The 27,523-nt window shown below is 36.2% G+C and overlaps 1 protein-coding gene across 2 annotated transcripts; it reads right to left on the reverse strand.

Annotated features, from left to right (window-relative positions):
• Positions 1 to 20,504: 20,504 nt before the first annotated feature.
• On the reverse strand, positions 20,505 to 26,893 carry LOC120090170 (uncharacterized). Of its 2 annotated transcripts, none has more exons than XM_039047695.2 (2): positions 26,530 to 26,893; positions 20,505 to 20,859 (listed from the first exon to the last, which is right to left on the reverse strand). In XM_039047695.2, the coding sequence occupies exon 1, from the start codon at positions 26,713 to 26,715 to the stop codon at positions 26,569 to 26,571; it is 147 nt and encodes a 48-aa protein (XP_038903623.1). In that variant the 5' UTR covers positions 26,716 to 26,893; the 3' UTR covers positions 20,505 to 20,859; positions 26,530 to 26,568. The 2 variants fall into 2 exon arrangements, with proteins under 2 accessions (XP_038903623.1, XP_038903622.1); XM_039047694.2 differs by lacking the exon at positions 20,505 to 20,859 and adding an exon at positions 25,970 to 26,192.
• Positions 26,894 to 27,523: the final 630 nt, after the last annotated feature.

Genomic DNA, 27,523 nt, shown 5'->3' on the forward strand with positions numbered 1-27,523 from the left:
ATATTTGTAACTATTCCACAAAGCGGGCCATATCCATAGCGTTATCAGGATAAAGTTTTCCTCCTATATCCATATACTATAGACCATTTTGGTTATCACTTAAGACATGATACACTTGTATCTCACCACATATATGCTTAAGTTACATACAGACAACCGGGGATTTTAGTTTATTGGTTTGTGGTAAAGCAACTAAAATATTTAGATGAGCAAAATCAAGAAGTGAAGTAAATATCATATATTATACATCACAAGCATTCGTACAAACTGTTTACAAACTACAGGCACGAGACTTTGGGGCATCAACCCCAACAGGTATAGTATCCCGATGTCGACTTTCTGTCTACCACAGATCCTGTCCAGTCTGCATCCGTATATACCTCAATGCATCGTCTGTCAGACTTTTTGAACATCAATCCTCTACCTGAAGAGGTTTTCAAATATCTCAGGATTCGCTCTACTGCTCTCATATGTTCTTCGTAAGGAGACTGCATGAACTGACTAACTACACTGACCTCATACGCAATATCTGGTCTGGTATGGGAGAGATAGATTAGCTTCTCAACAAGCCGCTGATATCTCTCCTTGTCAACCGGAGCACTGTTACTCAAGTTACTAAGTTTAGCATTAGCTTCCATAGGAGTGTCTACTGGTTTACAGCCTGTAATACATGTCTTCTGAAGTAAATCCAGAGTGTATTTTCCTTGAGAAACCGAAATTCCTTCTTTCGATCGAGCCACTTCTATTCCAAAAAAGTATCTCAACTTCCTGAGATCTTTGATTTCGAATTCCTCAACCATTTTCCTCTTCAATTGTCAATTTCTGAAGCATCATCACCTGAAATAACAATGTCATCTACATACACAATTAAAACTAAAATTTTCCTAGATACTGATCTCTTTGTAAAGAGGGTGTGATCTGAGTGTCCCTGACTGTACTCTCGTGACTTCACAAAGGTAGTGAATCTGCCAAACCAGGCTCTCGGAGATTGTTTCAACCCATATAAGGACTTCTGTAGTTTACATACCCGATGTTTGAACGGTTTCTCGAACCCTGGGGGTGGACTCATGTAAACTTCTTCTTCTAATTCCCCATTAAGGAAGGCATTCTTCATATCAAACTGGTGGAGAGGCTAGTCTTTATTAACCGTAACTAAGAGAAGAACCCGAACTGTGTTTAATTTTGCTAGTGGGGAGAAAGTCTTAGAGTAATCTATTTCGAAGGTCTGAGTGAAACCTCTAGTAACTAGTCGAGCATTGTATCTGTCAATTGTTCCATCAGGTCTATATTTAACAGTAAATACCCACTTGCACCCAACTTCTTTGTGTCCCTTAGGAAGAGTTACCTAGTCCCACGCATTATTTTTCTCAAATGCCCCCATTTCTTCCATGACTGTAGCTTTTCATTCGGGAATCTCCATTGCCGCATATATACTGCTCGATATTGTAACTGTGTCTAGGCTTTTAGTGAAGGCTTTAAATATGGGAGATAAGTTGCTATAAGACACGTAACTCTGCAGAGGATACTTCGTGCATGATCTCGTTCCCTTCCTTTAGGCAATAGGGAGGTCAAGAGAGGCATCATAGTCTTTCTTCTCCTTTGGCTCCCTACTACATTCAGCCTTCTGTTCATGTGTCTTATCTTCTAAGGGATCTCCTTCAATGTCAACAATGTTCTCTGCTGGAATAGGTTCTTCATAGCTACCATCACTTGTATCAATCACATTCTCGGTACAGTTCTTAGTGTTGTCATTGTCTTTTCTGTCTTTACTCACATCATTTTCAACACAAGCATCATTGTTAGCATGATGTTACCATTATTAGGTATAGGAGTACTAGTACCTGGAATTGACACCTGTTTTGACTCATGGACTAGAGCCGGAGAAGTAACAGGCGGCGCTATTTCCTTTCTGAGATTCCTCCTATAGTACGTGATCCACGGGATTTGTTCGGTGGGTAGAATGGGTTCGTTGACATTTATGTTAGGAATTGGTTCAGGTAAGACTGACAGATTTGGATCCCAATTAGTCTCTTCACTAGTACTCTCCCCCTGAAGAGGACTAAGGGGAAAGAAGGGGTGATCTTTGAAGAAGGTCACATCCATGGAGACAAAATATTTTCGAGAAGAAGGATGGTGATATTTGTACCCACGTTGATGAAGTGGATATCCCACAAAGACACACTTTTGGGCCCGAAGGTAAACTTGGTTCAATTAGGGCCATGGTATGGATGAACACAACACACCCAAACACTTGAAGCGAAACATCAGGGATAAGCCGATTATAAGGATAGAACTCTTTGAAATAATCTAAGGGGGTTCGGAATTTTAAAACCTGGGAAGGCATTTAGTTTATCAAATGAGCTACTGTTAGAACAACATCTCCCCATAAATAGGACGGAAGAAAAGTTGACAGCATACGAGACCGAGCAACTTCGATCAGATGACGGTTTTTCCATTCAACTACTCTATTTTATTGAGGAGTATACGCACACAAACTCTGATGGATAATTCCTTTTAAGACTAGGAATTCCCTAAAGAAGTTATTAAAAAACTCTCAACCATTTTCACTACGAAGGATAGTGATCTTTGCATTAAACTGGGTTTCTGTAGAATTGTAGAACTGTTTGAAAACAGATGTGACTTCAAATTTGTCGGTAAGAAGGAAGACCCAAGTTAATCTAGTGTGGTCATCAATGAAGAGTTTGCCTGTGGCGGTAGTAATAGGTGACGGACCCCACACATCGCTATGGAAGAGGGTGAATGGTTTGGAAGGCTTATAAGGTCGAGGCTTGAGTGAGACATGTGGTTGTTTAGCTTGGACACACACGTCACAATTTAAATTAGAAAGATTAACATTGCGAAGTGGATGAGGAAACAAATATTTCATATAATGGAAACTAGGGTGTCCAAGACGATAGTGCCATAACATATAATTAGTTTCAGAGGTAGAAAAACAAGACGAAAGTAAACTAGTCCTATCACGTATCCTAGATGAAGCATCTTCAATAAGAAAATAGAGCCCCTCATCATGCCGGGTAATGCCAATCATCGTCCCCGAATTCAGGTCCTGAAAAAAAACATCATGTGAGAAAATAACTCGACATCTCAAATCCTTTGTAATCTTACTAACAGATAACAGATTATAAGAAATTTTAGGCACATGTAACACATCCTGAAGAACCAACCCCTTAAAGGGTGACAAGCGGCCTTTCCCAGCCACAGGGGCGAAAGACCCATCAACAATTCTGATCCTCTCATTCCTAGCACAGGATGATATGAAATAAACTAGATGGAAGAGCCAGTCAAGTGGTCTGTAACCCCTAGATCTAGAATCCACGGCTTGCTACCAGATATACTAACAAGACCAAGAGATTGAAGAGTACTTGATTGGGCGATCGCACTTACACCCATTATACTAGAGCTAGTTTGATTGGTTTCCTGATTCTGAGGTCGAGAACCTCCGATTTTCGATTCACTGGCCAGTGCTTGTCTAGACCCTGATTGATGTCATTTACAATTTAGCAGATGACCATGCAACTTCTAGCATTGATCTTTAATGTGTCAAGGCTTCTTACAGTGTTCACATACTAGGGTTTGCTTACCGTTTTGCTTATCATTAGCAGAACTTGATGCTTTAAATGCAGCTGAGTCAGTTGACGAAACCAGTGGATTATTCATAGCACTCGACCTGTCCTCCTTAAGGCGGACTTTAGAACAAACTTCCATCAGAGATGGTATCGAACGAGTTCCCAGTACTTGACTCCTTACCGCGTTAAACTTAGAATTTAGCCTCGCTAGAAAGTCATAAACTCGGTCAGTTTCTTCAGATTGGTAATGTAAGACTCCTCCACACAGGCAATTCCAGACCATCTCTCGACATAAATCCATTTCTTGCCAGATAAGAGATAGCTTGTTGAAGTATGTTGTAACGTCCATTGTTCCCTGCTTGCACTCATGGACTTGTTTGCGTAAGGTATAAAGCCTGTAAGCATTCTGCCGTTTGGAATACAATTTCTGTACAACCTCCCAAATGTCCCGAGCGGTGGCTGTATACAATAGGGACTTGCTAATTTGAGGCTCCATGCTCCATACTAAAATAAACTGTAGTAGGGAGTCTTCTCCCTTCCATATACGTTCTTGAGGGTCACTCGGTCTCGGTTTCAGTATCTCTCCTGTCAGATATCCGAATTTATGCCGACCCTTGAGGGCCATTTTTATGGATTGGGACCAAGAAAAATAATTATGACCATTTAATTTTTCCCCTACAATATAGCTAGCAGTATTCTCTATTGCACTAGAAAATAAATTTGTTGTAGATAAAGCAGGGAAAGAGGTTACCGGGCTTCCTGAGTAAGTTGGTAGACTAGAGGGGAGTTCTGATAGGCCATTAGAGGTAGCCCCAAGAACCTCTCCGAGAGTGGCCACTTATTGCTGAACTGACTCATTTTGCTTTTTAATCTGGAGTTGAAATTGAGCAAACTATTTCTGGATATAATCAAATTTATGTTTCGGATATGAGAATGATCCATTCATCTCCAATCTGCCACCAATGGGAGGTCCTTGGCTGAAATCACTACTCACTCTCGACTGGAAGGATGATGCGGCTGTAATAGGTAAATTTGCAGGTGCGGCTGGGAAGGAAGAGTGGCTTAGGTCTGATGTCATTCGGCTGGCTAGGATGGTGGAGCTGGAGCCGACTGTCTTGGCTTACACGTGGACTTCAGCACTGAAACTGAACGGTGGCTAGGGTTGAATAGACTGTTGCACTCGGCTGGAACCAACCCAAAATGCTCTGACTGGATGGGTGTCTTCGATCGGATGGCCGCCGCTCGTAGAAGAATCGACACGAATGATCGATTGGCTGCTGCTCGTGGAATGGCCAGCGTGAACCCATCTGGCTTCCGGTCGATGCTGTCTGGTGATCGATTCAATCAGCCAGTTGAGTCTGTTGATTTTTTACCCAGTCGGCTACCTGTCCTCTAGGTCGGGCTGCTCCAATCGACTGATGAAGGTGTGGTAAGATCGTCTGGAAGTATCGTTCTATGGCTGTTTGTATGACGACTGAAATATCCATGGTGCCATATGGCACTTCTGATTCTCCTATTTGATTTTCCTCGATGGTGGCCAGAGTTTCATCTCCTTGCTTTGATACCATGATGAAAAGTAAAAAGAGAAGGAAGAAAAAAAAAGCACACACAGGTATATGCGGAAAACCCTAATACAGGGAGAAAAAACCACGATACAGAGTTTTTCTTATTATGATTTTGATACACCAGATACACAGAGGCTACATGCTTAAATAGAATAAAAGGGAAACCCTAAAGTATAGTGAAAAGACAAAATTGCCCCTATAGGATTAACACCCTAATTTCAACAGTTTTCAATGGTTCCACCTATTGGCTATTATCGACGGCTATTGCTGTCACACTCTAAAAACTAACTCCTGACTCCGACAACTACCTCTGGCGATCAACTCCAGACTCTGACAACCACCTCCAATGACAACTCCGACGACCAACTCCAGGCTAAAACCTTCGTCGACCAACTCTAACAACCAATTTCGGACTCCGGCAACCACCTTTGATGACAATTCCAACACCCAACTTCGAAAATCAACTTCAAAGATCACCTTCGCGCGACCAACTTTGACGACCAATTTCAAGCTCTGGCAACCACCTCCGACAACCACCTTCGTAGTTTCCGACTAACACATCTGACTACAAACTCTAATGAAAATCACCTTCAATGATTAACATTGATGACCACCTTCGAGTGAGCAAACCGATGACTAACTCGGGGCTTCAACAACCACCTCCGACAACAAACTCCGGCAACCAACTCTAATACCACCTCCATACAACCAACTTTGGGCTCCGGCAAGCACCTCTAACTACAAACTTTAGTGAAAACCATATTCGATGATCAACTTTGACGACCACCTACGCACAACCAACTCTGGACTCCAAAAACCACCTTCGACGACCAACTCCAATACCAACTTCAAGTTTCGACACCCACCCCCGACTACAAACTCTAGTGAACATCATCTTTGATAATCAAATTCGTCAACCACTTTCGACTATTATAAGACTGATGATTTTTAAAGTATGTTGTAGGGTTGTTGATTATATAAACAATCGTATTTTGTGCAATATTTATACGTAAAAATATGTAAAATATATGTTATTTAATTAAATTTACATATCAAATGAGGGTTAAGAACATTTAGACGAAAAGTATATATGTAGTTGAAAAATATGTAACATATAAAAAAAAAACCCATTAAATGAAGATTTTTTCCTGGAACATTTTACCAAGAATTAGTGAAAAATGAATATTTGTTCTCTGGTGATTCTCCAAATTTGGAGGAATTGAAAGTGAAATTGTTGAAGAAATGTGGTGACATTCCATTTTGGATGCTAAGATGATAGGGAGATTTAATTTTAAAAAAATCAGACAGTAAGAATACAGAATTACAATAGCAAAGAAAAAAAAAGAAGATGATAATGACATTCATGGAGAAAAATTAGGAATCAAAAGTTTTATTTATTTTTGGTTTATCATTTTATTTAACCATATTTCTTCAAGATATGTAAGTGGGTTAATTGTTGTTCATTACCTAAGAAAGAAAGAAAGAAAAACTTTAAAAATTAAAAGAAAAAATTGCAATCTATACTTTATTCAAACAAACATGGGTAGAATATTGAATAAAAAAGTTTCAAAACAAGAATTGTAGTCATAAAAGCAGATTGCTTAGGGTTCAAAAAACTGCAACAGATACACAGACATATGAACTTAACTCTGCACCTTAAACACATACATATGAACTCAAACCAAATAACTCTACACCAAAATCATAGACATATGTACTCCACATACATATGAACTCTACAGACATATGAACTTCAAATACCCTATCTTAACTTAGTGCCCCAAATAGCCCCTAAATGATTAATGACCCGTTCTGACAAACTGATGAAATCTAACCTTCTTTTTATGCAAAGCAAAGCAAAGCAAACTACTGCGTTGTATACATTATTGCATTAAGGACAATCACATTTATCGTAGTCCTAACGTGATGGTCATATTTATTGCGATTTTTCTCTGCTCCACCACAATACGCATGGTAAAAGCACGACAAAGTGTGAGAAAAATGAAGATCATGGTAAACATGGTCATCCTTAACATGATACTGTCTAATAGGGATGTCCATTTAATCTGCGGGGCTGGGGCCCTGCGGAGACTCGCCCCGAACGGGGCAAGAAATCCCCGAATACACGGGGAATGAGGGAGGGAGTGGGAAATTTTTTTCCCATTTACATTTTAGGGTCGGGGCCGGTGATTATATTCCCTGACTCTATGATGAAGGACAGAAATATGCGTTATTATAGGCCTTTTATTTAGAATTATGAGGGCTAATAATAAGAATATGTGGCAATTATACTAAGAATTCATGAGAAATCTCGGCTAACCTACTATTATGCGTTATTTTTCGTACAATTGTCTATTTTTTTAGCTATCCTAGGAATCGATCGCATGCGGGGAATCTCATCATCGCAGAAGCGATTGCATACGTTCGACGCATGGATGTTGCGGCCATTAACCGCATAGAGGTTACGGCTACAGAGTGATAACCATAATAGAGGGATGAATGCAAGGGTGGTGGAATACGATGATACCTCGGAAACCAAGCATGAACGCATACTTTGGGAGTATCAAAAGGTGATGTTGACATTTCACCTACCACGCTGTTAGTAGCAGAGATTTAGAGCAGGTCCATCATGCTGTTAGCAACAGAAATTCAGAGAAGAACCATTAATGCTGTCGGTGACCGAGCTCTATAAATAGAAGCCTTAGAGCACAACTTCAAATCATCCGACCTTCTACTTTAGGGCAGATCCTTGTGATCCAGACGAAAGCGTGAGAAGATAGTCTTGAAAGTTCTTCATCCCTTCAACCATTCCGAGTGACGACCGGAGCTCCGCTGGAGATAGATCTCGAGAGAGACTACTCCACCGCCCATCCATGGCACCACCGACAACCTTGACACACATCTGATGGAAGTAAGACATTGCCCATTTGGCCCTCAAAATCTCTTCTATCTCTGTGTTGTATTACATTGTGGCTTAAGAGATTAATACATATTATGATCAATGCATTTCTCTATTTCCTTCGATTCCATCTTCATTTACTTTTTCTTATCATCCTTTACTTTCATTGCAATGACTAAGTAAGATTGCTAGAGTATTGCATATTTAATCATGCGTTATAGACATATGAAGCATGTAGCAAACCACCGAGAGGTGTGCATTGCGCGGGTGTTATGAGAAAATCCTATTTGTTTAGTGTGAGGTTGAAGCAACGCTTGTCTATGAGCCGATCAGCGGTAACTAACTACCAGGGAGGGTAAGTGGTGGAACGCATTAAGCAAAGTAAGCAGTGTTCCTAGAGATAGGAATAAGCTTATGTCAACCATGCTTTATGTGATTACTTTGTCTTATGAGCGCATCATTAATCATTTAGGCATACTTAAGAGAGTAGTCTAAAAACCAAATCTAGGCTTGAGAGAGTCAGGTTGGAACGCATAAGCAAGAATAGAAGCTTAAGAATAAGGTCTATTTACTATTACATAGCGTATGCATTCTATAGATAGGATATGAAAGTATGCGGTCACATCGCATGCGTCTAGAAGTAGGATACGGTGGTATGCGGTCACCTTGTTTATGTGTGGGAGCACGTGAGAAAAAGTAGAGACTTAGACATAAGTCCTATCGACACTATCGCATATACATCGCATGTGTCTTCGTCAAATGTGTATAGCATAATCGCATAGCTTGCGCTGGCTGGGGTTACCCTTGCGATCAAGCTTATTGATGCGGTGAAGTCATCCCTGCCATTTTATCTATTTTCCCATGCATCTTATTTCGCGTTAACAGTTGTTGTGTCTCTAACTCTCATAGTCATACTTCCACTGCTCAATCTGTTTAGTTAGGAGTAGGAGTAGCGCATAGCCCTTAAACTTCAATATTCTTTTATTCTTCGTTGCAAACATTTTACTTCATAATATTTAGCTACAAGTCCCTGAGTTCGACCTTGAATCACCCCAAGAAACTTGCGATCTCGTTATACTTGGCGAGAGAGCAAGAAAACTTGTGGCAGGAACGGATGGTCATCAGACGCATATTGCATATCCCTTAGTCCAACGCATGACCAGCAATGCATGGAGAGCGAACAATGAACGCATATTTATTTATTCCATTTTCCAAGCATCACTTTGGCCCGCCCCGATTGTGTGTGTGTGTGTGTGTGTGTGTATATATATATGTATATATGTATGTATATTATAAAACCCTAACCTGAACTCTCTTTCCCTCTCACGCAACATGACACTCACACTCACTCCCATCGCTTACGACCATCCCACCCACCAAACTTGCTCCCTTACCGATTGCCGCCTTGCATCTTTGTCCTACCCACCCACCAAACTTCCTCCCTCGTGTCTCACACTCACCTCCATCGATCATCCCACCCACCAAACTTCCTTCCTTGCGTCTTTGTCCCACCCACCCACCAAATTTTCTCCCTCGTGTGTCAGTCCCACCCACCGGCCACCATACTGTTGAAATCGTAGCGTTACAGACTAGGATTTGAGAATAAACTTCTTCGAACTCGATCGGTCTTCCTCACTTTCTCCGTCACGCATCTCACCGGCGCTCGATTAGTCTTCTTTGATGTCCCTCTATCAGATCTGTCATTTGAAGTGTCGCCAACGTCTTTTCGTTCCAAGGTATGTTTGAAATCTGAATCTCCCCTTTCTGATCTGATTTGTGTAGAAGATAAAATGAGTTATAGTTATTCATTTGATTTTTGGTATGTTTGAATCGTTAGAAATTTGAAGGTATGTCTGATCTCTAATCTGATTTGTTAGAAATCCAAATTTGTTTTTTGGTATGTTTGAAATTGAATCATCCCTGGCCGATCTGATTTATGTCCGACTTTGATGTGTGTAGAAGATTTATGAGTTATTGTTATTGGTTCTTACATACCAAATTTGATTTTTGTTACTGTGCTATTTGATTTTTTGGTGTACAAATTTGATTTAGTGGAAAATTTTGATTTAGTGTACAAATTTGATTGTTGGTGTACAAATTTGATTTTTGTTGTTCGATTTTGTGATTGTTTCATTACTATTTGACTATTTGTAGGTGAAATTTGAAAATGACTCTATCGAATAATAATGAATTAGAATAAGGTGGTTCAACTCCAACATCTATGAACATGAGCGAATCAACCCCAACAAATAGTGTTTCTAGCGGTAATGATCAATCTACACCTATTACATTAGATATTGATGATAATGAGGATGTACTAGTAAGTAATAGGTTGACGTTAGTAGTATGAAATCATTATAAAAGACAAAAAATAAATGACACCATGAAAGCAATATGTAACTATTGTGGAAAAAAGTTACGAGGGGAATCTAAAAATGGGACAAAGCATTTACATGACCATTTCAAAATTTGTCCCCTACGGAGACAAAGAGACATTAGAAAATCATGTTTGAGACCCATTAAAACCAATGAAGGAAAAGTAATCCTAAATCCGACCCTCTTTAATTATGAAGCTTCTAGAAGAGATCTTGCTTGTGCTATAATTTTACATGAATATCTAATAAAGATGGTTGAACACAAAGGATTTAGAAATTTTTTTAGTGGTGTTCAACCGTTGTTTAAGATGATTTCAAGAACCATGATGAGGAGAGATATAATAAAATTTTATGAAGAAGAGAGAATTAAAACAATGAGGTTTCTGGAAAACAATAGAAGTAGGGTTGCTCTTACTATGGACATGTGGACTACGTCTAGCTAGAAGAACGGGATACATGGCAATCACTGCACATTTTATTGATGATTCTTGGTTCTTGCAAAGCAGACTTTTAAGGTAATTTAAATCTTTTATGTTGTTATGTATTTTTTTGTTCATTTGGTAGTTTTCATTTTAACATATTATTACATAATACTACGGTACTAGGTTTGTACACGTGTCACATCCACATACTGGACAGTTACTTTCTGAAGCATTAATGGAGTGTATTTTTTATTGGAACATAGATAGTAAATTATCCACTTTAACAGTAGACAATTGTTCAACAAATGATGCAATGGTTGACATTTTATTAAGGAAGTAGATTTAAGGATATTGTGGTTGCATGGAAGTTTGTTCCACATTTGTTGTTGTGTACATATTTTGAATTTGATAGTGAAAGATGGTTTGGCTGTAATTTCAGATGGTATAGAGAAAATTAGAGGTACTGTTCATTTTTTGGACTCTTTCTGCAAAAAGGAAGGAAAAATTTGAAGAAGGAGTTCATCAATTACAAATTCCATGTACTAAAAAACTAAGCTTGATTATGTTACAAGATGGAATTCAATATTTGTGATGCTCAAAACTACTTTGGAATACAAGGATGTTTTTCCTCGTCTAAAACAACTTGAACCACTATACACTTGTCTTCCTTTAGACCACTATACACTTGTCTTCCTTTAGATACTGATTGGAATTTTGCAAAAGAAATGTGTGATAGATTAGAACCATTTTACTTGATGACTAAGTTGTTTTCAGAGTCAAGTTATTCAACCTCCAATGTCTTTTTTGAAGAAGCTTGTGAAATTAGGTTGGAACTTTCTAAGTGGCTTAATTCTGATGTTGAGGAGGTACATGTAATGGCATCAAGAATGATTGCTAAGTTTGAAAAATATTGGAGTGCGATTCATGGTGTATTGGCAATAGCTACAATATTAGATCCTAGGTTTAAGATGAGATTGATCCAGTTTTATTTTTCTCAAATCTATGAATCTCATCATACTGTTGAAATTAAACGCATTAGAGACTTGTGTTGTGATTTAATGAAGTTTTATAGTTCAAAGTCAAGAACAATAGAAGAACCTTAACGTTCTACATCTACAATTAGTACTTCTTCGACTTCAAGGTGAGATGGAAGTAGTAGTTCAACTGCTCTTGTTAATAGGAAAGATCGATATCTCAAGTTTGAAGAGTTTATTATGTTGAAAATGTCAAATCAAAGTTGAATGGAGTGAAGTATCTTGTTTTGTATCAATTGCAAAAGATGTTCTAGTTTGTTCCTGTCACTATTGTTGCTTCTGAATCTGCATTTAGTATTGGTGGTAGACATGTAGGTCTACATCGTTCTCAAATTCATGAAAATTTATTGGAAGCTTTGATGTGTACTCAAGATTGGTTATGGACGGAAAGTATGAATTAGTATTATTGTTTAATTTATTTAATAAACTTTTATTAATTACAATTTGAAATTTAATTTTCTTTTTACATGTCTTAAATAGACAAACATACTCCTATAGATGCTAAAGTTTTGGAAAATGTTCATGAGGATTGAGTTCCAGATGATGTAAGTTATAAGTTCGTGTATTATTATTATTGTTATTATTATTATTATTATTATTATTATTATTTTAATATTGATTTATATTAATATGTACAATATTTGTGTTTTTTTTCCAGGAATCATCTCTTACAAAGTTGGATAAAATTCGTTGATGGCGGTCTGATTTGGCTATGTTATTGTCATGTTGTACCTTAAAAAAATATGTTGTTGTTGTCATATTGTAACTTTTATTAAAATAATTATGGATGGATGTTTTTATTATTTAAGTTTAAGTTGAATTTTATGAGAATAATTGATGGATTATGAATGGATGTTTTTAATAGAAAAATTGATAATATTCTATTGAAATTTGCATTAAGAAATGTTTTGTTTCAATTAAAATTTCATTGGAAAAGTCTTCATTTGATTAAAATAAAAAAATTAAAAAAAAAACAAAGGTGGGGAATTTTTCTCTGTGGGGAATCTGATCCTTGTGGAATCCCTGTGGGGAATCCCTACCCCATTTTCGTCCCCGTCTTGTCCCGTAGACATCTCTATTGTCTAAAATGCAGTAATACACTTTGACGTAAGGAAAATGTTAGATTTCATTTGTTTTTTGAGGCAGATCATTAATTATTAAGACATCCGTGAAAGGATCATCCGTTAAAAAAAAAAATATATATATATATCCCTCAAATACTTCCCTGTTCTTGCCTCCTATTTTAATCTTTATTTCCGCAAAATTTTTTGTTTTGTTTCATGAGGATCGAAATGGAGATTTTTCACCCAGATCAAGTTCCTTGCAAATTTAAAAAAGAAATTTTTTTTTTTATTTTTAAAAAATTAATCTTGTTCTAACAATTCTTTTACTTCATTCTCATCCAAATAGGTTTTCCAAAATTTTATAGGTTTAAATGAATTATTTAAAGAAAACATTTAAATTAATATTTTAAAGAATTAATAAAAGCACATTGAAATACATATATAAAGTTCTATTTTTCTTTTCGGCTTTTCCGTTAATTTCAGGAGAATAAGGTGCGATCTTTTCATGTATTATTCCATGTGAGTTAAAGAACTCATTGAAACTGTCCAAGTCATACTCGGTTTCCCTATCACTACGAAGTCTTTTAACCTTTCTATTAAATTGATTCTCGATTCCAGAAACAAAAAGTGTGAAGACATAAAAAGCATCACTTTTGTTTTTCAGCAAGTATACAAAAGTAAAATCAGAGCAGTCGTCAATAAAAGTAATGAAATATCTTTTACTGTTCCTAGTCAAGATGCCATCAAATTCACAAACATCATAATGAATCAAATCTAGAGGCTCAAAATTCCTAAGTACAGATTTATGCGGAGTTTTAGTAATTTTAACTTGACTACAATACTCGCATTTATCAAAATCATTCGTAGATAACTTAGGTATCATTTCCAGCCTAATCATGTTACTAATTAAATTCTTATTCACATGACAGAGTCTAGCATGCCAAATATTCATAGAACACAACATATACACAGAAGATTTCATTTTATTAAGGTCTAAATTTAATTTGAACATTCCATCAGTTGAATACCCTTTCCCTACAAATACATTATTTTTGGTAAGGGTATATAGGTCTGCCCCTATAGTTTGAGTAAACCCAGCTTTGTTGAGGAGATAGCCCGAAACCAAATTCTTTCTTATCACCGGAGTGTGCAGGATGTCCTTCAACGTGAGGGTCTTCCCAGAGGTAAACTTCAGTTCCACCTCACCGGTTCCAGCAACTTTCATGGAGTGGTGATCTCCCAACAGAATATTCTTATCCTTAGTTTCAGTATAAGTTTTAAATAGACTAAGGTCGTGACAGACATGGCGCGTAGCGCCAGTGTCTATCCACCACCCTTCACAACCACCGATCACATTTACTTCTGTGATCATGGCGACTAATGATTCTTCTGTCAGGTTCGCCTGACCAGCAGGACGAGCCTGTTCCTACAGTTCCTAGCCATGTGCCCAGGTTTATTACAATTAAAGCAGAGGAATTGTACCGTTTCTCCTGAAGGAGACTTCTATTTTTTCTGTTGGTTCTGGTTGCTGGAGCCACGGTTCTAACCTTTCCTCTTTGTCCTCTTAGATTTTTTGTCAGGTTTTACCACGGCAGAGGCAGATTTCCCCGGTACTACGTTCACCTCCTCCCTCTGGTCTTGCTTCTGAGCTTCCTCCTCAATCCTTAGCTCGGTTATAAGACTCTCCAAGGAGAACTCCTTGGTCTTATGCCTCAAAGTGTTCTTAAAGTCCTTCCACAAAGGGGGTAGTTTATCAATAATAACAACTTAGAATTGTTCGTTTAGAGGCATACCTTCAGTAATTATCTCGTGGGCTATCTTCTGGAGTTCATGGGATTGGACCTCCATGGATTTTTCATCTGTCATCTGGACTTGAGATAGCGATTAACAACATATTTCTTCTACCCGACCTCCTCGATGTCATACTTCTTTTGCAGGGCATCTCAGACCTCTTTCCCTGTCTTCATTGTACTGTAGTAGTCATACAGATCATCAGTCAAACCATTTAAAATAAAATTCTTACAAAGAAAGTCTTTCTTCTCCTAGTTAGCAGCTTTTTTCATCTGTTGTTCAGTGCTCTTCTAAAGGGATGATTGACTTAGCTCTGGTACAAGTTTCGGTAACTTTCTTAACGGTGAGAAAGAATAGCATCTTTTGCTTCTACCGCTTGAAGTTCGTTCCTTCGAACTGAAACAGACGGTTGAGGTCAGATATCATAATGTCATTGTTGCTACTAAGGGCCATTGATGATGGGGTGAAGGGTGGGCCTATGGACGGTGAAGGAAAACAGAGTTGGACAAGTAGGAAGAGGAAGCCGATACAACCGTACACCTCTCCAGTTGACACGACAAAGGTGACGGGAAAAAAGCAGAAATACATTTAACTCAGTTAACATCTGATTGGCATTGCCCCTTATGACTCGGCACAAGCTATTCTAGAGGACGTGATGAATGAGTTTATGTTTTGGTTGATCAGCGTGGATATAGGTCCTCACTGGCTGGGTAATGAAGTCCTTAGGAATTGCATGATGAAGGAGTTGTTCCGAGAGCTAACACGTGATAGTAATTGGGTTGAGAACAACGTAAGTTAACATCCTTTATTACATTTGTATGCTTGTTATTTACTATTCCCATTTTTTGACTGGACTTGCAAACTACAGATTCTCGATTCTTTATTGATATACACTTGAACCTATTGTTATCTAATTTGTAGAGTCACTTGAACCTCCAAGATCCAGATAGCTTGTTCCACGCCATATGTGGGAAAACGAGGGAAGAAGTTGCTAAAGTATAGGAGAAAGAACACACGTATGTCAATTACGTGCTCGAATTGGTACTTAAACATCAGTCTGGATGGGCAGATGTCGATTACATCTATAGCCCAATCAACTACAAGCAACACTAGATTATGTTGGTAGTAGACATGAACCTCGGGCGCATCCTTTTGTATGACCCACTCCCCAAATACATCACACCGAGGGATCTGGTAACATTCCTGGCGCCCCTATGCTTCACTCTCCCTTCACTGGCACAATTTTGCGGCGTATATGATGCAAAGCCTGACCTTGCACCTAGTCCTTGAAAGTTGAGTCATGTCAATGCAAGCGCTCTATAGGGGAATACACTGGATTGTGGGATATTCTATCTTAAGTACTTTGAGTACTTGGTGACATGGTCAAGTATGGAGAGCTTACGACAAGATAAAATGCATGATTTTAGGTTGCAATATGGTGCCGAGTTGTGGGCAGATCAACTTTTTTTTTTATTAGGGGTTTCTATGTAAATTTTGACATTTATGTAAATCGATGTAAAATTCGACATTATTTGTAAATCAAACCGAATCCAAATTGTATCGACTATCGAGTAATATGCATCGAGTATATAGTAACATGCATTAAGTATTGTCGAGTAATCGTGTATCGAGTATTGTAATTTAAGTTAATGTTTATCGAGTATTGTCGAGTAATTGTGTAACACGTATCAAGTAGCAAGTAACGGGAATCATGTAACGAGTATCGAGTAACAGGTATCATGTATCGAGTGTTATCAGAATGTCTTTACATTACAAAATGAATAATCTATGATACAAAGTAATAAACTATCAAGTATTTATCAGAGTCTCGGTCCCCTGAGTCGTCCTTGCCCGTTTGTTGAGTTTGGACATATCAAGTGGTCTGTTGCACTTTTGTCTGTTATGTCCTGGTTAGCCACATCGTCCATATTTCTTTAATGTGACATGTTCTCCAGTAGACGATATCCTATTTACCCTTCGTCTACCAACCTATACCACTCTTTTCGGTGGGAGTATTTTTACCTCAGTATACCCTTGTGGCCTTTTCCATTCGAATACATGACCAAACGAGTTTATTGACTTCGCATATGCTAGTACTAGAGAATCAACACTATACAATCTGTTGCATAGAGTAAACGGATTGATATTGCGCTTTCTAGCGGTAGCAATAGCGTGCGAACATGGAATCTTTAAACACTGAAATTGCATGAAACTACATTCTCGAGTGTTAAGGCTGACTATACCATCTAATACACAGTTCTTGACATGAAATCTATAACAATCGATTGGATTTACTCGGTATCGCCTAACTTTGTCACACTCTAAACCCATTAGTTCCTTTGTATACATTGAGTGTGTGGATGTACTATTAAACCACATTGTTCGACGCTCATGAAACCAACATGTCCACGATCTGAGACGAATACGAGGTTAGAGCATTCTCCAATTACTGTTCTAAGGTTTGTCATGAACTACTCCAGGGCTCGGTCATTCTTTCTATCAACAATTGCATATGCTAGTGGGTACAACTGGTTATTACCGTCCATTGCAACATCAACTATCATTGTTCCTTATTCTTACCCTTTAGATGAGTGCTATCAACAATGATCATGGGTCAACAACTCTTAAAACCTCTTAAACTCGCACATAGTGCCATGAACATGTATTTGAAATATTTTGATTCTTTAAGCTCGATCTCAAATACAATTCTAGGATTTTCTATCTTCAAAGCCTCACCATATGCATGCAAGACGACATATGATTCCTCTAGCGTCCCCCTTGCAATAGCAAAAGTAGTTTCTTTCGCACGCCATGCCTTGTCATAACTAATATTGACACCGTATTGATGCTGCATATCCTCAATAATATGGTGCGATTTGTTCCCCCGACCAATGACTTGTCCTTGACTAAGTGACCAATAATGAATGCGCTGGCTTGCCTGTGGTCATGATTCAATACTTCAACCGAGCACGTTTGATTAGGCGTGCATTTTTTAATCTTAAAAATATCATATCTATCCATTTTAATTGCTCGAATGTCCCACTTATAAGTCTGGTGTACACACCAAACACTACAATTTTTTGTTCGATTTTTTAACTTGTGTCTCAAAGTTGTTCTTAATGGTTAACATTGCTAACCTTATCTTCACATCATTCTTGCTGAAGAAAATTTGACCTATTTCAACTGTATCCACCAACCTTATGGACGATTGTGGTTGCATGATCAAACCCCTCGTTCTAGCGTTACTACTAGATGGTACATTGTTCAGATTTTGGCAAGACACACTCCCAACAAAATGGCTAAAATCATTTGACATAATCAAAGCTGGTTGTTCTTCATTTAAACAGAAGTGAAGGAACTGTGAAGTTCTGTAGCAGAAGCGAGGATTGGCACAATTTTAATCTCACATAACACAAAATTACAGAACAAACAATTTTGCATAAAATGGAAAAATTTATAGCATGTATTAAGAAGAAAAAGGGAGAAGAAATTACATTACCCTTGATGAATAAAAAATCTTCACGAAATCCCTTTCCCTATGAATGATCACGAATAGGAAAACCTTGAACTGGCCACGAACAATTCGTGAGGACGCTACCACAAGAAATTCCTCTGTATTCTCTGTAGGGGATGAGAATAACAGGAGGTATGGGCTCTGTGTTTATTTTGGGAGGAGGCAGAATAATGAGAAAAAATCTTCTATGAGAGTTAGGAAAATCCCGAAGAGAATTCACTTGGAAGATTCCATGAAGAAGATGATGGAACAAAAAAAATTATTCTTTGTAAAACCACTCCCACCAACTTCCTATTCTCTATGTGGCATCAATAGAGAATTAAAGGGAGAAGTTACTTTAGAATTAAAATTAAAATTAAAATAAATTAATTTTAATTTATTTATATATATATATATATATGTTATATCATATATAACACATAACCTATAATTCAATATTGTATCAAATACAATATAACCTATAGTTTTAATTCTCTGAATCTAATCCATATAATTAATATTTCAATTATAGCCAAGTATTTATTTCTTTTCAAATAAACTTTATATTATAATGTATCAAATACATTATATTAACTATATCACATATATAATTAATTTAATTATTTCACACATAATTAGATCTCTTAATTAATTTGAACAATTCAAATTAATCCAAAATTAATTATCAATAATCCCAATTGACCTACAGAGGGGACTTCATGAACTTGTAGATTGAAGTTCCAATGGTACTTGGATATTTAATTAAACTTTTTAATTAAATTACCCAACATCCATTAACTAACGGTCACTCTATTAAATACCGATAACTGCACTCTTCACACTATAGATATATTTTAGTGTCCATTGGATATAACCAATCAACGATGTGATAACCCTTCACAAATTGCTCGTAAGTACAACATAATCAAAATTACTGTTTTGCCCCTCTATTAACATCTAACTATGTAAGTACTACTACTCCCTTTAATGAACAATAAGTCGTAATCCAACTATGACCAAACCCTTCTCGGGCCAAGGGAGAGTGTGACGTCACATTGTTCAAGCCTCAGAATCAGCCCTTAAAGGAGCAATTTATCTACTTACTACGTTAGAGAATGAGTGAGTTCTGTCTTGTGTAACTGTGTTCTCAACTCCATAATCAGACGAATCCCCAAAATGGTAGGCTTATTGAGTCAGCAATCTGACCACTCTCACCCATACAAATCAAAGGACCACCTTCATAGATAGGAGTTCACAACTCATTCATGATTCAGGTCGTGTTATCTATGATCATCCCAATGAAATGTAAGTCTCCATTATAAATGGTGTTATATAATGAGACTATTCATTTCGTGGTTCGGTCTTATACAAATTACTTTGTATAGAATACCCTCACTTATATGTCTCTACACGAATGATCAGAATCAGATCATTTGTAGCACTTTACAACAATTGTAGCATCTACAAAGTGACATATTCGTAGTGTCACCAGGATAAGGTACCCAACCTTATCCATCTACTACAGACCATTTAGGTTATCACTCAAACATGATCCACTTGTATGCCTCTACATACACGTTTAAGCTACAGATGATAATCTTGGATGTTAGTTTATTTGTTTGTGGGTTAATACTACTAAATATTGAATAAAACATCTCATATTTTATTAAATAAATAAAATGCTTGTATATTACAATTACAAACTACAGTATCCATGAGATTTAGAGTATCAACCCCAACAAGAAAGACCACTCTCCAGAAAAAAAAAAACATAGGTTGGTTGTTCTTCATTTACAACAAAAGGATTAGTCCTTAACACAACTAGGGTTGTCTGTTCTTCATTCCTAACATCTTCTTCTTCTATCATCACATTCTCATTTATATATGTCCCAACATCTTTTATTGTCACATTCGGATGCAATACGTTCCTATATTAACATCGATGTTGTCGTTTTCCAGTGAGACACCCAATGGAAAAACATCATGCTCATTGACATCACCTTCACACATGGGTTGATCTAATCTCTCTGGGTAATAAAATGTTACCCCGCGATGAATTTCTTCGATTTCCTCAAGACTTACAAATACCTACGGTCTAGTATGGTTATACTCTAAGAGGATAAATTTAACATCAGCACCGTCCATTAAGCATACCAAAAGAGAATCAATATCTATCTTATTTGTCATCCTCATTTTAAGCTTGAACTATGCCAAACTGACTTGCATGATCTCATATAGATTTACCAACTCATTATACGTCAACGTGCTCAGAACTAGCAAACCCTTCAAACGGCCTCCAGTATAGTGTTCTTCTATGTCGTCCCATGTACCACCATAACATAAGAATATATACTTCTCCATCATTCAAGAAAAACAATACAGAAAGTGAGCAGTTAGGAAAATAGGTAACTGTTAAATACTCATTATAATCGCTACTTGCTACACGATACTTGATGCTTGTCACTCGATACTTGGTATTCTCAACTCGATGCTTACTGTTTCATAGCCCTCTCCCCTCATCCTCGCTCCACTAGGAGCTACTTGCATGTATCAGTGCACATGCACAAACTCACACTCACTTGTTCTCTTTGCTATGTCTGTGTCTTGCACATCTTCGGAAAAGAAAAATCTGAGCAAAAAAAAAAAAACATTTATTTACTTGAGGTGTGAGACAATATATTAAAATGATCTCAATGCCTTTATAACTTGGTCTCTGTCAAGAAAAACAGGTTTTGTGAAGTGGGTTTTTTGGAAGGAAAGAAGTGATCTCGATTTTCTCTTTTGTGTTTCAATTCTGTTTGTTCTTAGTTAATAAAAAAAAATTACTTCACATTTCAAGAAATTGATTTGAAAGAATCGTGTACATTGTCAGAAAATTCTCCAATTTGTGTATGTTCGTACATGAGCATTAATTATAGAGCAGGTTCCGACGACACGGAGAATTCAAAAGAATCGAGTATAAAGTAATCAAACATTGAGTATGACGTGGATATGATCAAGTATACACGTGTCGATTGCAGCCGTATCGAGTGATTGTGCATCGAGGAATATTTTTGGACTATAAAATGGTGGATTACTCATGGAAACATGTTGAATACCTATGTAAGAATTATATTCTGAATGGACTGGACAACACACTTAACAATGTATATAGTAGTGTTGATTCAGTAAAGAATCTATGGAAATCACTAGAGAAAAAGTATAAAATAGAAGTTGTCAGTTCGAAGAAATTCATAGTTGGCAAGTTTTTGGACTATAAATTGGTGGATTAAAAATGACGATAAGTTAGGTACAAGAACTCCAAGTAATTCTTCATGATTTACATTTTGAGAATATGCTTTTGAGTTAATCATTTCAGGTAGCAACAATAATTGAAAAATTATCACCCTCATGGAGCAATTTAAAAAATATCTCAAATATAAAAGCAAGGAGATAAAACTTGAAGAACTTGTGGTTCGTCTTGGGATTGAAGAGAACAATAAAATTGCTGAAAAAAGTTCTCTAGACAGTGTCATAGATCCCAAGGAAAATATTGTTGGCAACAATACACAAGAAAGTTCAATGACAAGTGCTTTAATTACAATAAAATGGGACATCAATCGAAGGATTGTTGCAAGCCAAGGAACTTTCAGAAGAGAAATGCCGAAGCCCATATAACTAAGATGGAGAATCTTTTTGATGGAGTTGCAGACATTGCTTTATCGGCCTAAAGTGTGTAAAATGTCTAGTCTTTGATTTAGTAATTATTGTGAATTTAGTGAGCTTTATGTTTGTATGAGAATATAATACTCAAGCACTCTATCTTTAATTGTAACGACTCGACCTTTCAAGTACTCTGACAAGGGTCGTTATGACATAATGCACATTTACATTCAAAACATTTTGACCGTTATAGCAAAAATTTATTAAAACAGGGATGACTATTTCAAATCATTTTATTAAATAAAAACATTTAATCAGGGTCCTAAAAACATTTAGGAAGAAAACATTCAAAACATTAAATTTTATGTCTGACATTAAATTCTAGTTTCAAAACATTCAAATGACTAACAAAAAAGCATAGACTAAGCGGAAGTGGTTTCTCTTGTTCCCATATGGTTTTGTCACGAGTCTATCTGTCACTCGTCGATTGATTCCGGTTACCGCCGTTCACTAGATTTTTATTTGGTGAGTATTAAGACTATGAAACTTTTTAGATTAGTTAAATGTTGGGAATTGGATTTTAAATCCTTAATTGTGGTTTATGTGTAGATTTGAATATTTGAGTGAAATTTGGAATAAATTTGGAGCAAACAAAGCATTTGGAACGTTAATTCAAGTTTTTGTTGGAGATTGATTTCCTTGATTAATTTTAGAATTTTAATCCAAGGTAAGTGACCTTCTACTGGTTCACCTTCGAACCAGTTGTCCTTACTACTTAGACTGTTTACTTTAGACTACTAGGACTACTTTCTTGAGACTAATAAGACTGATTGGACTAATTATTCTAGACTGTTTGGACTGTTAATTTTTCTGATTGATTAAACTGCATGATTTAATGATATTGACTTAATGAACTGTTTCGACCATGATGATATGTACAGTTGACTAAAGATATACTGGTAATTTTACCCCTAAGATAAACTACTGGGTTCTTATTAGCTTTTCTTATTTGGGCAAATGTACACATATGACTGTATATGTGCACATTTATGACTGATTATGTACCTTCAGGTTACATACTATGATTGATGCGTATTCCTTCGGGTTCATGTTACGACTGATTTGTGTATTTTAGGATACACACTATGACAGATGCGTATTCCTTCGGGTTCACGTTACGACTGATTTGTATACCTTTAGGATATACACTATGTCTGATGCATGTTCCTTTGGATCATGTTTATGACTGATTTGTGACATTTCGAGTTCACCACAACTGTTATGCTTTAGGATGTACACGATTGTCTAAATAGACTAGTTAACAGGGGCCCAGTAGTGGGTCACTTACTGAGTATTGTTATACTCATTCTTTCTCCTTTATGTTTTCCAGGCAATGATAGGAATCGATTGACAAGTGACAGATGGTCCCATGACAGTCATATGAGAACATGAGAAATCGCTTCCGCTCAGACTATGTTTTTTTGTTAGTCATTTGAATGTTTTGAAACTAGAATTTAATGTCAGACAAAAAATTTAGTGTTTTGAATGTTTTTTTAAAAAATGTTTTTAGGGACTCGATTAAATAGTTTTATTTATTTAATAAAATGATTTGAAATAGTCATCCCTGTTTCAGTAATTTTTTACTATAACGGTGAAAATGGGTCAGGTTGTCACATTAATAAAGTGAATATTGTTCAATTTGCTTACTTAGTTGATTCTCCTAAAGTTTGACATTGGATGATGCGGATTTAATTCCTAATTTGAAGAGCTATCATGATTCTCAATTTTCATATCCAAAAGTGGTAAAAGAAAAGTATTAAATACAACACATTGATACCATTATAAGTGCTTGCTAAGAAGTAGATAAAAATCTATTGCAAGGATACCACAAAACCTCGGTGTGTAGGTTATGGAAATGGTATTAGTGTGAGGTATTTGATAATATTGGCTATTCCGAAATTGACAATTCAATTTTAGAACATTGGAAAACAATTTAAAAAGAGGCTAGGAAATACAATCAAACAACTACTTTCTAGTGAATTATCACAATTGACTTTGTAAGGTTAAAAAATAATACTGCAGATCCGCTTACAAAAGGCCTAATTAGAGAATTGGTTGAAAGTTCATGGAGAATGAGATTAAAGCCTTTAATTTTAAAAAATTAACCAGAGAGGCAACCTAACCTCTGGAGATCTCAAGATCTAGGTTCAAAGAGCAAACCAACCTCTGGATAACTTACACTGCGTTGAATTTTTTTTTCTTCTTATCCATTTTAAGGATGATGAGACAATGCTAGTGTGATTCTAGGGTAAGCATTGTGCTTTTAATGATTTCTATAAGTTGTTGAATAATTATTTATGAAAAGAGCATAAATGATGTCGTTATAGGAATCACCTAGGTGAGTGTGAAGGGTCCTTTCTATGAGAATTTTAAGGCGAATTCTCTAAAACACCCATGAGACTAGGTAGTGTTCAAAATGAACATAATTATGAGAACAAACTTTGTTATAATGAAAAATTGTGTACTTCAAATATTTTAGTTTACTCTAGAATGGCTGACAGTTCAAGGCATCAAAGTCCACTGATTAACTAAGTAAACTCGATTGATGTTCACTAGGGAAAATTCAAAGTGTTTACTACTTATCTCAATGTAGATTCTTCATTGGAAAATACCAAATATTTTTTTTGTTTCTTTTATCTTAATTTTTCAACTTACCATTTACGGGGGATTGTTGAAATAAATGGTATATTATTCTTCATGTAGGGTTGTATCTTTTCAATTCCATAAGTTGTGTTTTTTCATGGATGATTGCATCGCTTCATAAATAACTAAATTGAAGAAAGGATATGACTATTCAAATGGCCACAAATTAGTCTATAAATATGCCATTTCTTCAATTTGTTTTCTTGACGTTTTCCATAGCATTTTCTTCCCTTAAAAATTTCTCTCCATTTTCAAAATATGCTAAAGAAGTTCGGTATATCCACAAAGTTTAGTTTGTTGATCTTGTGGATGGAGTGCTACATCCATAAGAAAGGTAATCTGTTCTATCTTAGGAGACAATTACTCTCTAAACTCAGATACTAGAGTGAATAAATTTGTCTTAAAGAGACAACGTGAAATCGTTGGGTTCAGATATAGTTTCTTGTATATAAAAGTTGTGATTTTTATGGTTTCATGTGCTTTTGCAATAACACTAAAAATGAAAATTTTCAATGCCCAACCCCAAAAGCACTTCGAGAAGGGATTCTCTGAAAAGAACTACCCCCAATTTTTGCAAATCCGAAAACCCTCTAAGTCACCCTATTTATAATCTCCTTTCACTAACCAATTCCTAATAATGAAAAATATGCTCTTCTAATATTTCTCTACCAATCTTCCAACTAGTATTCTTAACAGATCTATACAAACAGATCAGAGCAGCCATCCTTTTCTAGTTTCACAATGGAAATTAATCGTCAAGTTTCCAGTTGGAATTTCAGAAAACTAAAGAATATCTTGACTGGCTCCTATTTACAGAGACACCCTATTGAAGAATAGATCCCAAACAAACATTCTTTCCAGCTGATTTTCATTTATCATAAGACAGTAGGAAAGATCAGTATATCAGATGTAGTTAAGATGTCCGTCAATATTCAATCCATTGTTGTAAACTATTGATGAGTAGGATATATTCAATTGAAATGAATCAATAAAATAAGGCAGATAACTGACAATGAATTCGCAGAGTGAAAGAGTAGAATGAGTGAGAAAAAGCATAGCCCAGATAAAGAATTTCAGAGCAACTGGGGGATGCCCCTATCTCATAGAAGAAGAAAACTAGGCACATGAAGTTCAATGACCACTAAGTTGTTAATAGCGGGAATTTGGGCCAAATATTAAGTGCATGTTTGGGAGTGATTTTGAAATGGCTAAAATCATTTTTGCCATGTTTAAAATCACTCTGAAACACACATTTCATCACACAAAATCAATTCAATGTTTAATTTTACATGTTTAAATGCAATTTTCATAGTATTAAAATTAATTTTGAAGAATTAAAAAACATTTTTCAAGTGGTTTTGAAAATAACAAACGTTCAAAATCACTCCCAAACATTTCATGAATCCATATTTTCAGCATCCAAACCCTTCTATTGGATGGAAATGACATATTTTGAATGCCCAATGATCAAATGTTAAACATTCACTGGTACTAGAAGCAGAAAAATGCTGCCACAAAGACTTGCCATATTTGCTCTTCAAACTTGACAATGTCAGTTGAATCAATGAAGAGGAAACCAAATTCCTATAGTTTCCATTTTAGGCAGCCATAATTTCTCTGTATAAGAAAGCAAGAAATAAACAAATTGCAACCTCTTCAATTTCTTAAAAAACACAAAAGACTCTGCAAATCAATTGTTGCGCAATGGCATTCCAGATCACAGTTCAAATGATTAAGACAAAAACAATGACCCAACCGATTTTAGAAACCCTATAAATATCATCAAAAGCATAGGGAGAGCACAATTTACAGAAATAAAAGATTAGAAAATCATCACAAGGTTGCTCTCGCGTGGACATGAATTAGGTCAGAAACAGAATTACTAGACAAAACAAACAATCAAACTTCAGAAGTGAAAACAAAAGGGAAAAAAATTCGAGGTTACAATACAAACCAGAGAGTTAGGAATTGATGAAATCGAATGAATCTCCGGTCAGCCAATGTGAAAAGCGCCAATATCGCCAGTTCTGATGGAGCCGGCGACCTCGTCGGCTAAGGCCAAACAAGAAGTAATACAGCCGCTAAAGGCTACCCAAACCATGTCGGCGATCCAGAACGCCAAGTGCAATGGCAATGGCATGGCCTTCGCTGTGTGTTGTTATAGGAAAAAAAACGTAGATTGGGATGTTTCAGAGGAAATCCATTGAAGTAATTGAGAGATTGGAATTAGAGGAAGCCATTGGAGAAGAGAGGTAGAGAGAATTTGGATTGTGCGAAGTAAAAGATAAAAACTGCAAGCTAAAGATTGAAGAAATGTTACTCATAGGTCATAGCGTGTACCTCGAGATGATTTGATCAGGATTTCCTTTTTCACATTATTTTAAGGGAAGAGTAGTTTTTTTTTTTAAATGTTACACTTTTTATTTTTTTTAAATCAATAAAATGTTTAGTTTCAATTTAGCACGAGATTTACATTTTTAATTTTCAATTTCATTTAGTGTAATGTTAAATAATTATAAAGTAAATTTTTATAATTTTGATGATAATGAAAAAATAGCGAGACTTCATTAATTTTAAAATTTACATTAATACACTGAAAGTAAGTATTTAGAAAAGTTTTGAAGTTTAAAAATCTAAATCTTCAAACCTAAAGAATAAATTGAAACAGAACTCAAATCTCATATATAAAATTGTAACATTTTGAAACCTAAGGAATAAGTTGAAATCAAACTAAAAAAAACGTAACATTTTGAAACCTAAAAACCAAATAAAAACTAGACCAAAACCTAGGAACGAAAATGTATTTTCCCCTTATTTTATAATAGGGAAATTTTTTAGAAAAAACATTTTTATAAGATGTATTAAGGGGAAAGCATACACTTTTGGTCCATAAGAGGTCATTTGAAAATGTTTCTATTCCCCGTGTCCTATTTTTCTGTTTCTTGTTT

This window comes from Benincasa hispida, chromosome 11 (genome assembly GCF_027475165.1).
Source record: "Benincasa hispida cultivar pf3 chromosome 11, pf3_genome.v1.1, whole genome shotgun sequence".
Lineage (NCBI taxonomy): Eukaryota > Viridiplantae > Streptophyta > Magnoliopsida > Cucurbitales > Cucurbitaceae > Benincasa > Benincasa hispida.

Coding starts and splice junctions, on each gene's coding strand:
- LOC120090170 (XM_039047695.2), bottom strand. CDS start 26,715: ATGCCATTGCCATTGCACTTGGCGTTCTGGATCGCCGACATGGTTTGG.